Source organism: Amaranthus tricolor, chromosome 1 (genome assembly GCF_026212465.1).
Source record: "Amaranthus tricolor cultivar Red isolate AtriRed21 chromosome 1, ASM2621246v1, whole genome shotgun sequence".
Taxonomy (NCBI): Eukaryota; Viridiplantae; Streptophyta; class Magnoliopsida; order Caryophyllales; family Amaranthaceae; genus Amaranthus; species Amaranthus tricolor.
In genome coordinates this window covers 6,320,764-6,335,763 of record NC_080047.1, presented here as the reverse complement: position 1 = coordinate 6,335,763, position 15,000 = coordinate 6,320,764, and the positions used below count along the sequence as shown (strand labels likewise).

The 15,000-nt window shown below is 27.8% G+C and overlaps 1 protein-coding gene across 1 annotated transcript; it reads left to right on the top strand.

Moving 5' to 3' along the window:
* The first annotated feature begins 8,779 nt into the window (after positions 1 to 8,779).
* LOC130812617 (uncharacterized) lies at positions 8,780 to 10,743 on the top strand. The gene is made up of 2 exons (XM_057678147.1): positions 8,780 to 8,930; positions 10,209 to 10,743. Exons 1-2 carry the CDS (start codon positions 8,867 to 8,869, stop codon positions 10,496 to 10,498), a joined length of 354 nt encoding a protein of 117 aa, XP_057534130.1. The 5' UTR covers positions 8,780 to 8,866; the 3' UTR covers positions 10,499 to 10,743.
* The last annotated feature ends 4,257 nt before the right edge of the window (positions 10,744 to 15,000 follow it).

The window sequence follows — 15,000 nt, the reverse complement described above, 5'->3', positions numbered from 1 at the left end:
GTAACGAGTTGCCTTAAACATAGTAGAGAGTTCTAAAATCCCGTGGGGTCGTGGTTTTTCCTTATATTTAGGCCTAGAAGGTTTCCACGTAAAATCGAGTTGTCTCTTTCATTATTTCGCTCTAAGTTTAAGTTTTATTTCTTTTATCTGATTCTGCAAAAATAGGACAAAAACACTTAAACTTATTAAAACAACAATTCACCCCCCCTTGTTGTTGATCCCATCTCTAATACAGTCTACATTACCTTTTTAACCTTCAAAATTTACTTATTTTTTCATATTAATGGTACCTTTTTCTCGTTATATATATAACTATTTTCCCCTTTAACTAAATCCTTTTAGATATTTTTATGATATCAAGTAACAATAAGTGTTACTTATTCCAATCAATAATTTTTCATAATGAAATCTTATCACTCATTTATAATTTCTTTAGTTCTTTCCCATATATCAAATAGAAAGAAAAAATACAGAGAGACTAATAATTTTAAAAAATAAGTGAAAGTTAGCCAGTACTTTAGGGCTGGCAAAAGCTGACTCGACCTGTTAACCTGATTTGAAATCGACTCAAAATTAGCGAGTTTGGATTTAGATTTTTGACCCAATTAATTAAATGGGTCAACCCGACCTGATCTGTTTATTAAATGGGTTAAGTTCAGGTTGAATATTTAAACCCAAAAAAAACCTGTTTAACCCATTTATTAAATGGGTTAGTCAGGTCAGGTCGACCCATATTATATGATATTAACCCATTAATATTTAACCTAAAACTTCATATTTAATTCTTTATAATTTACTGATTACTCATTAGTCATTCCATTTTCATAAAACTAAAACTCATTTCGGCATTTTCCCTTCCCTTTTTATTTCATTTTCTGATTTTCATAAAACCTATTTCGGCATTTTCATAAGAACCCTAAGTCCCTAACCCACTGTTCTCTTGTTCTTCTATTTCTAGGTATGTTATTTTAGTTTTTTCTCTCTCTTGTTCTTCCATTTTCTTTCTTTTTTTCGTTTGTTGTTGTTCTTCGATTTTCTTCTGGATTTGATTTTGCTTGTATGTTTTGTTCTTTGATCTTGATAAGAACAAATCCATTTCGGCATTTTGCTATGTCTTGTTTTGGGTTTGTTTAGATTTTGCTATTCTCTAATGTTTTGGGTTTGTTCTGATTTTGCTATTCTTTAATGTTCTGGGTTTGTTCTGATTTTGCTATTCAAGAACCTTAAGCCTCTCTGCCTCTGATTTTTCTATTCTCTAATGTTCTGATCTTGTTATGATCTTGATTTTGCTATTCAAGAACTTTGAAGCATGTTTATTATGAAATGTGAATGTTTATGTGTTTAATTTCAAAATTTTAAAAAAATGGGTCACATGAGCTGAAGTATATGGGTCAAATAACCTGAAATATATGGGTCCAATGACCTGAAAAAACCGAATAAAATCAAACAAAAAAAAGCAGGTTAAATGAGTATTTAGCAGATTGACTCAATCTGCTACAGATTAGGTCGGGGTTTTAATTTCTGACCCATTTAATTAAACAAGTTAGGTTTAGGTTAAGGGTCCTATCGACCCATTTATATATGACCCGAACCTGAAAATGACCCAATCCGATCTGTTTGACACCCCTACGGTGCTTGTTGGTTATGAGTACCCTTCCCCATGTTTATAATTCAATGCTTGTTGGTTATTACTCTATGATTGAAGAGTTAGCTAATTTTCTAATTTTTAGTTTTGTTAGTCAGTATGTTATTTGGTTACATGACGTCAATAATTCAAATAAATTTTTTATTTTTTGTTTAGTTGGTTAGTAGTTTTTTATATTTAAGTTAATATCATATTCAAGTTTTATAAGTGCAATGAAAAATTAGCAATTTGTTATTTATATGTACTATTCTTATTAGTGCTAACAAAATTATATTTAAAATTTGGCAGCTCCAGTAGTTGGAAAGAATATACTTCCGATAAGAATATCCGAAGATAAAATGAAGATAGACGATGAATTAGCAGCAAAGATGATGTTAATCTCGCAACAATTACAACATGATCTTGATGTTATTAAGCATGAGACTCAAATTAAGCAAGAATTAGCATTTGGGATTAAGAAAGATTTGCAATGTGTAAGCCAAGGCTCGTATTGTAACATTGTGTTTGGGCCAAGTTGTTGTACTAACGATTTCGCATGTGTGCCAATGGGTTTAGTTGGTGGTGTGTGCGTTGCTTGAAACACTAAGAGCAACCATCGTACTCTGACTTACTTTGTCCCTTTAAATTTACATATTTATTTCGCTTGCTCTATGTAGTTTTGCTTATGTAGAATACTCCTACATTAAGTTAAGTAAAACTAAATAAGTACTAGAATAAATGATAAATAAATAAGACTTGTAAGCGAGCAAGAATGTGCGTGTGTAATAATGTGTGTTAAGTCTTATCAAATAATGAGTTTCTCTGTATAAATGGTACTACTTCTTCACTAACTTTTACCCCTATTCTTTATAATTGTTTATTTATTGTATTTGAATATTTCGCATTACTTATACGGAGGGGTGTGATGTATTTACGTTTTAGTTTAAAGGACTTTTGTGTGAAGCGGCATATTGAAATATACTCCATCCGAATCAATTTAGATGTCTCATTTGCTTGGACACGGTTATTAAGGATGGTGTGGGGTCCATTAAAAAGGATAAGTAATAAAAGGTAAGTAGTGAAGGGTAGTTGGGTAAATAAGATATATGGGGATATATTCGTAATTACTTGTGTGAACTAAGGATATTTAGGTAAAAAAAGATTGACAAAAATAGAGATAAGACAACTAAAAAGACTTTGCCAAATAAGGAAATGGGACAACTAAATTGGTTCGGAGGGAGTATAATATATGTTGGAATGGGTCAAATACAAGTGAGAACTAAATTTATAAGAACCGTGAGAATCAATCTACCTAATAAAATTTTTTTATGTTTTTTATTAAAAAGGTGTTACTTTTGGGCAAAAAATGTTATTTTTTTAAAAGAAAAGTTGATACTTTCTAGTTTCTAGCAAAAAAGTGTTATTTTAAGGAAAAGAATTTATTTTTCAAAAAAAAATATAATACAGAGTAATATGTTTATTTCAAAAAGTAACACCTTTATATAAGTTTTGTTCGGAATTTTTTTTTCTGAAAAAATTATTTTTTTTGATCAAAAGTATCATTTTATTTTTTTAAAAAGTAACACTTTTTTTTACCTAAAAGTAACACCTTTTTAGTAAAAAAGTAACTTATATTTTTTTGTAAGACAAATTAATTCTCAAAGTTCTCATATAACGATAATTTACACCTTTTTTACCTAAAGAATGCACCCAATATATTCTCCCAGCAATCCAACAAATGATAATATTAGTTAACACAATATTCCACTGTAATGTTGAATAGTATATGTTAAAGTTCCTCGTGTTATACGTGATTGCCGTAAAATCCAATTCTAAGATTGCAATCACTTTTAATTATAAAGAATTATATAATGTTGAGCGTCCGTTTCTATATATTATGGTTTTAGGTAAAGTGAAATTAATGATTTTAAAGAGGGTTAATTTTAATATTTAAATAAATTTATATCAGTGATGGACTTATAAAAAAGATAAGCTCAAAAGTTTAGTCAACTATATTAATTCTTGCTCATTAGATCATAGATGCCACTAGTTTTTACTCCTATCCTTTATAATTGTTTTTTATTGTTGTGTTTGAATATTTCGAGTCGAATTTAAGGAGATTATGTGTATTTGAATTTACAATATATAGGCGTATTAGAGCCTAGAATATATACTAGAATTTCAACCATCAACGTGTATTTGGTTGAGTTGGTTCTTTGGTAAGAAACTGTACCATCACAATTTTAACATAACTAATCAATACAACATAGGAAAAAATTAAGAAAGAATTGTCTTGAATAATTCAATTTATTACCAATTCTTTGCTAATAGTTTCATTTTTTGAAAATTTTTATAAATCTAGCCTTTGCATACCTTTTGTTGTGAATGGATCTTTGTTGCATAGAACTGGTTATAACTGACAAATCCCTTTTTCTTTTAACTTATTCAAACACCTTTTTATTATTCTGAGCGGAATATACTGGGTAGGACGATAATGATGATGATGAAACACTTTTTTATTTTTTCTAATTGAAATATCATTTTGACCTTCATTTAAGTCTCCATCTATCTCTTCCTCTTCATTTCTAATTTCTCACTAGCTTGGGTGCCTTTATTCTCCCTTTGCAACTTTTCTTTGAGAAACCATGCTCACATTTCATAATTTTTAAAAATAGAACCAACAATTCAAGAAGAAGAGAAATTAGAGTTCATACCTTTTAAAGATTTTCACTAAATTAAAGATGCAAAAATTTTTTTTTTTCTCTCTGTTAAATTTTGGGCTTGAATATGGTGTTACTCTATGAAAGGAATCTTATAAAGAAGGAGGAGGATGACCTATTGAATGTAACAATTAGTAGTAACATGAAATAGCCGATTTATTTTTTCGAGGGTTCATTCACAATAAATGAAGGCAAACGTCAACTTATTTAAAATTTTTAAAAAGGTGTGATTATTTATAGGCAATGGGCATTAAGTTAAATTATTCAGAATAATTTTTTCATGAAAACATATAATGTTTTCAGATTGGATTATTTTGGAGTTATTAGTCAAAAATTACGAGTTATAATTAGTGATTTTCGATTGTATATATTCCAGGTTAATTTAGATCATATTCAAATTTGACGGGATTGGATTACTTAATTGTATGCGCTGGAGTTGACCAATCATGTGATTATGATGATGATTAAGGTCCCATAACAGAGAAATTTATATATATTTAAAAAAAATGCACCGATCCACCAAATGATAATATTAATTGACACAACATTCCACTGTAATGTTGAGTAGTATAGTTAAAAAGTTTCCTCGTGTTATACGTGATTGCCGATAAAATCCAATTTGAAGTTTGCAATCAATTTGATTCTATAAGTATATATTGTTGATTGCCCCTTTTTATGGACTCTAACGTTCCGTTTGATTAATGCTATTAAATGGTGATAATGAAAATGATTTATTCTGTAAAATTTCATTAAATGTTCTATATTATTTCCATGATAATGAAACTTTGATCACAAAAAAGTTTTTTTGTTTACAAATTTCCATTACCACTTAATATCACCTCTCCCAATGGTAATGCATTGGAATGAATTTTATGAAGAAAATGAGATAATTGAAGTTGGACAAGCATGGCTATCAATGTAGCCAAGAGATTTTTCAACTAAAATTACACTAGTTTTTCATTTTCATCACCACCGTTTATTACTACCTACCAAACGAACCGTAAGAAAAATATCATTTAAAAATTTATTAATTTTATTTCTTAATTTTTTGATCCTTCAAGCTAAAACTCTTTATCTTCTTCAGATATAACTAAAAATATCATTTGATGAAATGGGTTTGAGGAATTTAGAAAACAAAATTTTTAAAAATTTATTTAAAATCAAACAATCTTCAATCCTTAATATACAATTATTTTAGCTATATATATATATATATATATATATATATATATATATATATATATATATATATATATATATATATATATATATATATATATATATATATATATATATATATATATATTACCCATTTAATTAAATTATTTTTTTCTAAATTCCCCCAACCCTGGCCTAATTATATTAACCATATAATCCCTTTTTTAAAAATTTTCCCAACCCATAACATTTAATGATATTTTTAGTTATATCTAAAGAAAAAAAAAAAACTAATTTTAATTCTTTGTTGCAATTTCAAATTTTTCATAATTGATTTTATCTAGCATATGTTATATAGGAAGTGTATACAGTTATTTTTTCGGTCTCATTTTTATGTTTTTGAATCCTCCAAATTAAATTAAGATGAATTGGTCAAATTGCTTTCCTATCTAAAAACTATTTTAGAAAATAAATTTTAGTGAACACTTGAGAAATATATTGTTTTCTTTTCTATTTCTACTTAGACCTACTATTTTATGGTTAAAGTAAAATAACTTAGTAATATGTCTTACATATATGAACACTTCTTGGTAATTTTTTTAACCGAGCACCAAAATAAGAATTATTTTCTTTTCAAACTTTACTTAAGCAAATCATTCTTATTATTAGCCATCAATCTGATCTATTGCTGTTTTTTTTTTCTCCTCTTTTTTGACATTCAAGATGAAAATTTAATTTTAAACTACTTAATTTAAGTTATTTTTTATAAAATCAATATAAATAAAATTAGAAATTGTATTGAGTTTATTTTATTAATTATAGTATTTAAAATAAAATTAGAAAAAGAATTAAAAATACTACAAACCAGGATTAATTATTAATAATGCAAAAATTGCAAGAGCTAGGAGGTTGATACGGAATTCATCTAATTAGATTAAAATATTCAAATTAAAGTTGAGATTATATAGGATTAATCGACAGGTGGAATCTTTGTAGAAAAATATACGGGTGAAAGGTGGGCTTTTCTCGGCAAATTTTTCAAAATTAAAATAAATAAGAATAATGAAAAGTAATTTACAAAATAAATATAAAATAAAATAAAATAAAATATAGAGTATAAAATATATAAAAATATAAGTGATAATAAAAAGATATTTAAAAATTTAATATATACTTTTGAGATGTGTCAAAGTCATAGGTGAGTGAGTAGTAGAGATTTTAGTAGATAGTTGTGAAAATTGTAATTTTAATCTCCAATGCCCTGTTTACAAAAAAATTTAGTATATAATAAATTAAAAGGTCCATTCACATTTGAGGTCTTTATTACCAAGTGAAATATATTTTTGTTATAAGCTTTTATTGCTTTTAATCTCTTTTTCACCGAGAGATTATATAAACACAAATCTTAATTAATGGTGTTGATTATTGCTTAATTCGTTTCTTCACAAACAAAGTTCTTATTTATACTACTTTGAAGGTGGAGTATTTACTACTCCCTCCGTTCTTTTAAATTTGTCCAATTTGAGTTTTTCACACTTATTAAGAAAAATAGAATTTTTTATTGTAGTAAATATTATTTTAAATAAATAGTAGTTTAAAGTAATGATTGTATTGAAAATGAGAGAGAAAATTAAAATAAAACAAAATTTAAAGAACAAAAAAGGAGTTAGAGAGTGAATATACTAAAGAAATAAGGAAATGAGAGAGAGAAATGAGGGTATATTAGGAAAAAAAGATTTCCAAAATAAAAAGTATTCTAAAGTGGACAAACTTTTAAAACTACCCGTTGTAGTAAGGTGGACAAACTTAAAATAACGGAGGGAGCAGTAAATATCACTTTATGACATTATATCGCCAAAAGTAGTTATTAGTTTATGGACAAACTTAAAATAGGTTTAATATTTTAATTTAGTAATGTCCAAAGGATGTTGAACATTATTTGTAAAAATTTTAATGTATTTGAATAAAAATAGTTGGCATGTACCTCCTTTATTTTATATTTCATCCGTTCTATAATACTTGCTACTGATAGTAATATTTTTCCACACAATATGTCGCACTTAGTAGCAAGTATTATAGAACACAGAAATACTTATATGAATCAGATAGCTACGTAGCCTATGGACTAGCTAGCTAGCTTGTGGATTGTGGTGTTGTGGTCCTAAAATCCTTGCACTTTTTTTTGTTTTGAAACTTCCACTAATTTCACTTAAATATATTATTTAGTGAATAATGTATTTTTTTTTAAATTGATCAATCAATACAAGAAGACGAAGTAGGTTTCCAAGAAGGGTAAGGGTGTAATTAGAGGCGGAGCCAATTGCATTGTTTTATAGGGCTATTTTTTCCCGCTTAACTCTTTTTACTTTTGAAAATATGTGTACGTAATTAGGGAAAAATTATATAATGCTACACTTGACATATTGAAAATTGAAAAACATATAAATTTGAAAATGGTATATTACTAGGGTGAAAATTTTCAGTTAATTAATTTGAATAAATATAAATATATAATAGGCGAGGATTAAATTTAAATTTAAAAACATTCATATATTTAACAGATTTTGCACCCTATTTGTTTATGGCTATTGGACATATATAAAAAATTAAATATTAATATTAATCGCAAAACTTTCGATCATACAAATTAAGATTGACTCGAAATTTTTAAACCCACTTAATTAATATAATGTTTGGATACCCATTAAACATAGCTCCAATCAAACACCGTTATATTTTGAGTCTATTTTACACAAAATTTTCGCTAGCTGTTTTTGTATATCACAAAAAAATCTTATAAGAACAAAGTTGATTAAGATTAATCCATATATAATTGATGTTATTTATATAATACCATGCATACTATTACTAGCTGAGGCATTGCATGACAATGATTTGAGTTAATGTTCCTCGGGGAATGCATGGTTATTAGCATATATACTTTCTTTTTGTACCGTTTCATTAAAGTTAGTCCAATTTTATTCTTGACTATAACGAGCACTATTGTTATAATTCTTATCTTATATTTTTTTTCCATAAAATACTATTTTATTTTACCATTTTTTAAATTTTAAATAGGACAAGATTAGTGAGACAGAGAAAATAAATCTTAAATGTTAATTTTACCATAAAATTAACATTATCATGTATATAAAATATAAACCCTAAAAATATAGGGGAGGACCATTCTAATACGCTATGTAATAAGAATAATTAAAAAAAGTGAAACATAAAGATGATCAAGTACTATAAATAGGGAAGGCTTACCGAAGAAATGGTATACAAACTAAAACCCTAATTAATTAGCTAAGAAGAAAACCCAAAATAAGAAGTATTAATACAAGTCAAGCTAGAAAGACCAAAAATGGAGATTAATCGACTTGCTCTACCTGTTTTGGCAACACTCTTATTGCTCACTACTAAAACAGGTTTTTTTTTTTTTCTTGAATTCTTTTTTTTAAGTCGTCGAATCTAGTAAATTAAAAGGGACAAAAAAATACGATTTAAAACTCGATTTTTACCTAGACAATTTCGACTACTTTAATTTTGGTTTTCATCTATCTTGTCATTTTAATTTCATATCATAATAATCATCTAAATTATAAACCCATATGTTAGGAATTAGAGGTACACACGGTCCGATTTGTCTTAGTCTGATACTAAAATTATATCAAACCAAAAATTTCGGGTTGGAAAATTTTCTAACTGGACCGTTTAAATCACCAGATCGGATCGGACCAAACCATCCTACAATGGTTTAGTTTGGTATGGTTTACGTTTTTCTTTTTATATTATTTTCATCTTAATATGTATGTTTATACAAATATTTCGCACCTACAGGCTACAACACCAAATATAATAATTTGTAATTGGAACCCTTCTTTTTTGATTGACATATAGTTTTGGGATGGTATGTCAATGGTTAATGATATGATATCAGAATCTAATGTGATAAGAGGTTATGCGTACGAATCTCCACCACCATTCATTTAGAGTGGAATATTATGCGTGTGTACGCATCCACACTTCTAACCCAATCGACTCTTGTATGAAAGGGTGTGTTAGAGTAGAGGTGTACACGGTCCGATTTAGTCTGGTATGACACTAAAATCAGACCAAACCAAAAGTTCTGGTTTGAAATTATCTTAACTGGACCGGACCGTTCTACAATGATCTGCTCTGGTATGGTCTAATGTAAGATTTATAATTTTAATATCTTTTCCAAATTAATATATGTTAGTACAAATATTTCGTAACTACAATCAATAAATATAATAATTTTTAATTAGCAGATTGCATCAAAACCATTCAAGTACATATTACGATATAAAAATAACTACATCTTGAAATATTTAGGTACAACCTATTTTTCAAAAAAAAATTATGGTTTTCGATTATAGTAAGGTTTGCGGTTTGATCTGGTCTGAAAAATAAAAAATTGAGACTAGACTATAAACCATAATTCTTTTTAAAAAAACCAGACCAGACGATTTAGACCGTAAATTAGACCAAATACTCAAATAACGCTTTGGTTTGCGGTTGAGTTGATTTCATAACAATGAAGGGTGTGTACCTTAAATTTCCCGTATTATATGCTAACGTTCACAATAAGTCCAGCTTAAATTTAACAAAATATTCATTCACAATTCAGTTTTTTATTATTATATTCATTTAAAAATATTAATTTGATCTGGCAATATTGGCAGCACCAGTTGTAGGAAAGATATCATCAACTACACCTTCTGAAGAAGAAATGCCGACGAAAATGAACTTTAATAAACTGGCAATGGAGAATTTCGCGGCAAGGATGATGATAATGTCGCAACGACCCCATATTCTTCAAGTTAAAGATGAGGCTCAAAACAAGGAAGAAATTGGGTCATTACAGTGTGCAAGCCAAGGGTCGTATTGTAACACTTTTTTTGGGCCAGATTGTTGTTCTAATCTTTTTGCTTGTATTCCGTGGGGTCTTGTTGGTGGTGTGTGCGTGGCTTAAATACACGTATGTTGAAGAAATAATGCTAATAATAAATAAGACGTGTAAACGAGCAAAAATTAACGTGTGTTAATGTATCTGTGTATTGTACTCTTAAATAAATGAAAATAAAGACTCTTTTGTATGTGTGTTAATGTATGTGTGTATTGTACTGTTAAATTATGAAAATAAAGACTTGTATATGTGTGTTAATGTATATGTGTATTGTACTGTTAAATTATGAAAATAAAGACTCTTTTGTATCATATCTCTATGGCTAGTTTTATCTATTTGGATAAATTATAACAGGATAACTAATAATAATTTGTAGTTATTACTTATTACAGACTTTGCTTAAATCGAGGAATAATAACTATTCGTGAATTAATATTATTCTAGTTACTACTAATACATCAATAATAATCATGACAAATATTAATTTTTATACTAGAAAATTATCTCTAAAGGTATTTTACATAACAATATAAAATATTATTGAGATCACTATCTCTAATATAATTTGAACTCAATGATATAAGTTATTAATTCGATTTCATCTAACCTTCTCTTGTCTAGTCTACTACGTAATAAAAAAATGTCCCCTATGTTTTTATTTGTTTTTTTCTGTTTTTTTTCAAATGAAAATTATCCAAAGCTTTTTCTCATTATGAATCTTTCCGTTTAAGAAAATTTATTTATACAACAATAACCTTATTTGCGTAATGCATTTTACTAAAATGACAACATGCATATTTTTACAATTAAAACAATATTGTCGGTTGGAATAATTTATCTCATATTGATTATTTAAAAAAGATATGTACACTTTATAAGTCATTGATGATCTTTCTCTCATTATCATATGGTTTTGGAATAATATCTCTTTGAGTTATTATGAAATATGTGTACCTCGTGGACATTTTCTCGATTATTTTGACAATAAATCCAGCTAAATTTAAAATTCTCTGTTTCAGTTTGTTGGTTACATTATGACTAAAGCTAACCGACTAACTGGAACGAGGAATACTAATTTAGTACTATAAATTGGGCAACACTTAAGGAAATGGTATACAAACAAGTAATAATACAACTCAGAGCTAGAAAATACAGATAAATAATGGAGAGGGGCTTATTTAACAAACTTGTTCTTGCTGTTTTAGCAATATTATTATTGCTGAATACTAAAACAGGTTATTTAATTTCTTTATTCAATTCCATTTTTGAATTTCTTTTCTTAAATATTTGTTTAATAAACATGATTTTGGTGTTTGGTTTAGTGTCTTATATAACTTTAACCTTAATTATTGATTGATTGACTTAATCGTCTATTAACTATATTATTATTTATTATTAATCGACTGTTCTAGTTTTATTTACTTCAATAACCCAAATTTAATATATAGTGACCATAATAATTTTTGACTTAAAATGATCTCAAATTCAAGCAAACTAATAATTAGTGTTTATTTTACTTAAATAAATTTAACTTATTAATTCTATTTTTACAATACTTAGTTGTTTCAATCTTTCACTCATAGAAAACTATGATAAGAGTCTAGAGAGGAAAGGATGGCGGCAACTCATAAGCCATAAGGGAGAGCGCGGCCAAAAGAGTTCTCCGACTTGAGGAGGACTAAGATAAGTTTCTGCAATGAGAATGATAAATAAAAAGCATACAGATAAAATAAATAATTAAAAAAAATTAAAAAAAATTAAAATTAAAATATAAAATAAAAAGAAAGCAATATTACTAATAATAATAATAATAATAATAATAATAATAATAATAATAGAAACAAGAAAAAACAAGATAAAAAGAACACCAACGGGTAAGCGAAGAGGAAATTAGTAATCTAAAACATGGATAAGGTGCCTCCAACTACCCCTATCCCTGGTCCGGTAGTCCTCAGAGAAGTTTAACTCGTGCAAGTTAATTTTTATTTGCACATCCTACGTTCTTCTTGATTTTCCTCGTCTCCTCTTACCCCTATTATAGTGTTTAAAGAAAATAAAGAGAGTTATTTTTCACAAATGTATTGTTTATGCATATCCTTTTAATTTGTAGTATTACTCAGTATTAATTAATTTATAAATCTAGCAACTATGCGTACGTGTTTAATTAATGTGATATTAAAAATACGTAAATATATTATAAAATTTACTAATTAAATGTATAATTTATCTAATTTATTGTAACAAGTGTTTGGAAGCATACCAACAACATTTAGAGAAGAAAGGCGCACCCCAATGGGATACTATAAAATGATGATAATGTCGCAGCAACCCTATAAGCAAGACAAGAAAAGTTTACAGTGTATGGATCAGGGCTGGTATTTTAACCCTTGGTTCGGGCCAGATTGTTGTACCAACTAGCTCGCATGTGTGCCGTGGGGTATTGTCGGTGGTGTATGCGTGGCTTGAAATGTAACAACGATATATGTACTTTTTTAGTTCGTTTGAGTTTGCAACATATGATTCAATTATCAGCTGATAGTTTTTTGAGTCGTATGAAGTAAACTTAGAAGGACGAAAGAGTAATAATCTTTGAACACTTTGTGCATCTTGATGTGTGCTTAGCTTACTTGTTAGCTCTATGCTTTCTTTTTAGCTCTATATGCTGAATAAATAAGACTTGTGAGTAATCATGAATGAAAATAAAGACTTTCTTTGTATGATACTTTTTTTATGAATAAAAACGTATTGAAGAACAAGAGTGATAGGCTTTTTTCCTGTTTCACGTCATTTTAATTAATTTTGTCGTCTTTTCGTTAATTTCTAATTGCTTCTACTTAAACCGTCTTGTCGTCTCCCACATGGATGTATCTTTCACCATTAGTTTATTTTTTACAACTTAGGCAACTTGCAAAGACACATTGATTCGAGTGGTTGCACTAGAGTCTATACACCATGCGTGTCTAGGCACTTAAATTATATTAACCTCGGAACAAACCAAACTAATTAATAAGCATACCTTTCTTAGCTCGCCAATTGTGAAAATTATTGCATTGCTTCTTTCGATGATTAGGATTTCCACATAAGAAATGACCCTTATTTTCAACATTGGTTGATTTATCGTTTTGTTGCTTGTTTTGATGTTCCTTATTTATTTGCAGCTTCTAATTTCTTTGGGTTTTTCCTTTTAGATTTTGAAGTAAAGATAAGACGAGCACTTTTAGTTTTCTCTATTTTCAACCTTTCAACTTCCTGTACACATGGTGAGATGAGCACATTTAGAGGTTTAGTCTCTTTCTGACAGTTATAGATCACCTTGAACAGGTTAAAATTTGCAAGAAGAGATATCAAAATCAAGTACACTATTAAAACCTTAGAGAATGTTTGAGTTTTGAAGCTAGATGATACATTTCCATTATGCACATGTACTCTCTAATACTATTATTACCTTTATATCTTTATGAAATCTTTCTTTGAGTCGATTAAATAATCACATGTAAATCTGTATAATTATCACATGTTTATCGCAAAAAAATCACATAATTGTTTTATTAGGGACTTTGTTTTGATCCTAGCAATAATAATATAGTTTATATGCACCGTCCTTAATTTTATACCATCAATATTTTAATTTTGATAAAAAAAAAAGTTACTTTGATGAGTTATTGTATAACTAAATCTATTAAGGAACAAAGTCAACCAAAAACTTAAATTGATAGTTGAGGCCCCAAAATATGTTATATATTCTAATATACCTCCTCACACGAGAGTCCATTGGGCTAGAAGTGTAGATGCAGTACAGACTCTCCTCATACCTGGTGCTAAATATTTAAATGAGAGGTGGTTGAGATTCGAACCCGTGATCTCTTATCACGTTGGTTTCTGATATCATATTAAGAAATCAACTCAACCAAAAGTTTAAACTGATGGTCGAGGCCCCAGAATGTGTTATATAATCTAACAAAATCATCTCGAGAGTCTAGCTTATATAAAATTGTCATTTTTCTTATTTTCAATAACATTAAAAGCAATGTAAATAAAGAAAAAAAAAAGATCCATTATATATGGATGTAAAAGGATAAGAAAACGAATGGAAATTGAAACACAAAAAACTGGATCCCACAAGTTAACCCACAAGAAAATATCTAACGGTGAAAAGAAAAATAATAAAGTAAAACAATTTCCCAATAATCCAACATAAATAGCGATCGATATTACTAAATGGGACAAAAATGGTGGAAACCAATAATAAGTATCATCTATTATGTTGAATTAGAATAGCAAAGCCGAAGGTTACGTGATTTCGTTGCACAGAAAAAATATGGAAAACAAGATTATAATATTAATTAGATTTTCTAGATTAATATGTATTCTATATAGTAATTAATCTTAATGTTTTCACTTTTAATTATCTCTGAGAATGAGATGACAAAAAAGAAAAATAATACATATAATTTAAAGACTATAACTGTTATAATATATAATAATAATAATAATAATAATTTATGAGTAGTATTCAACTCATTATAAAACACAATTATTATTTAATAATTTTCTGAGTCGTATGATGT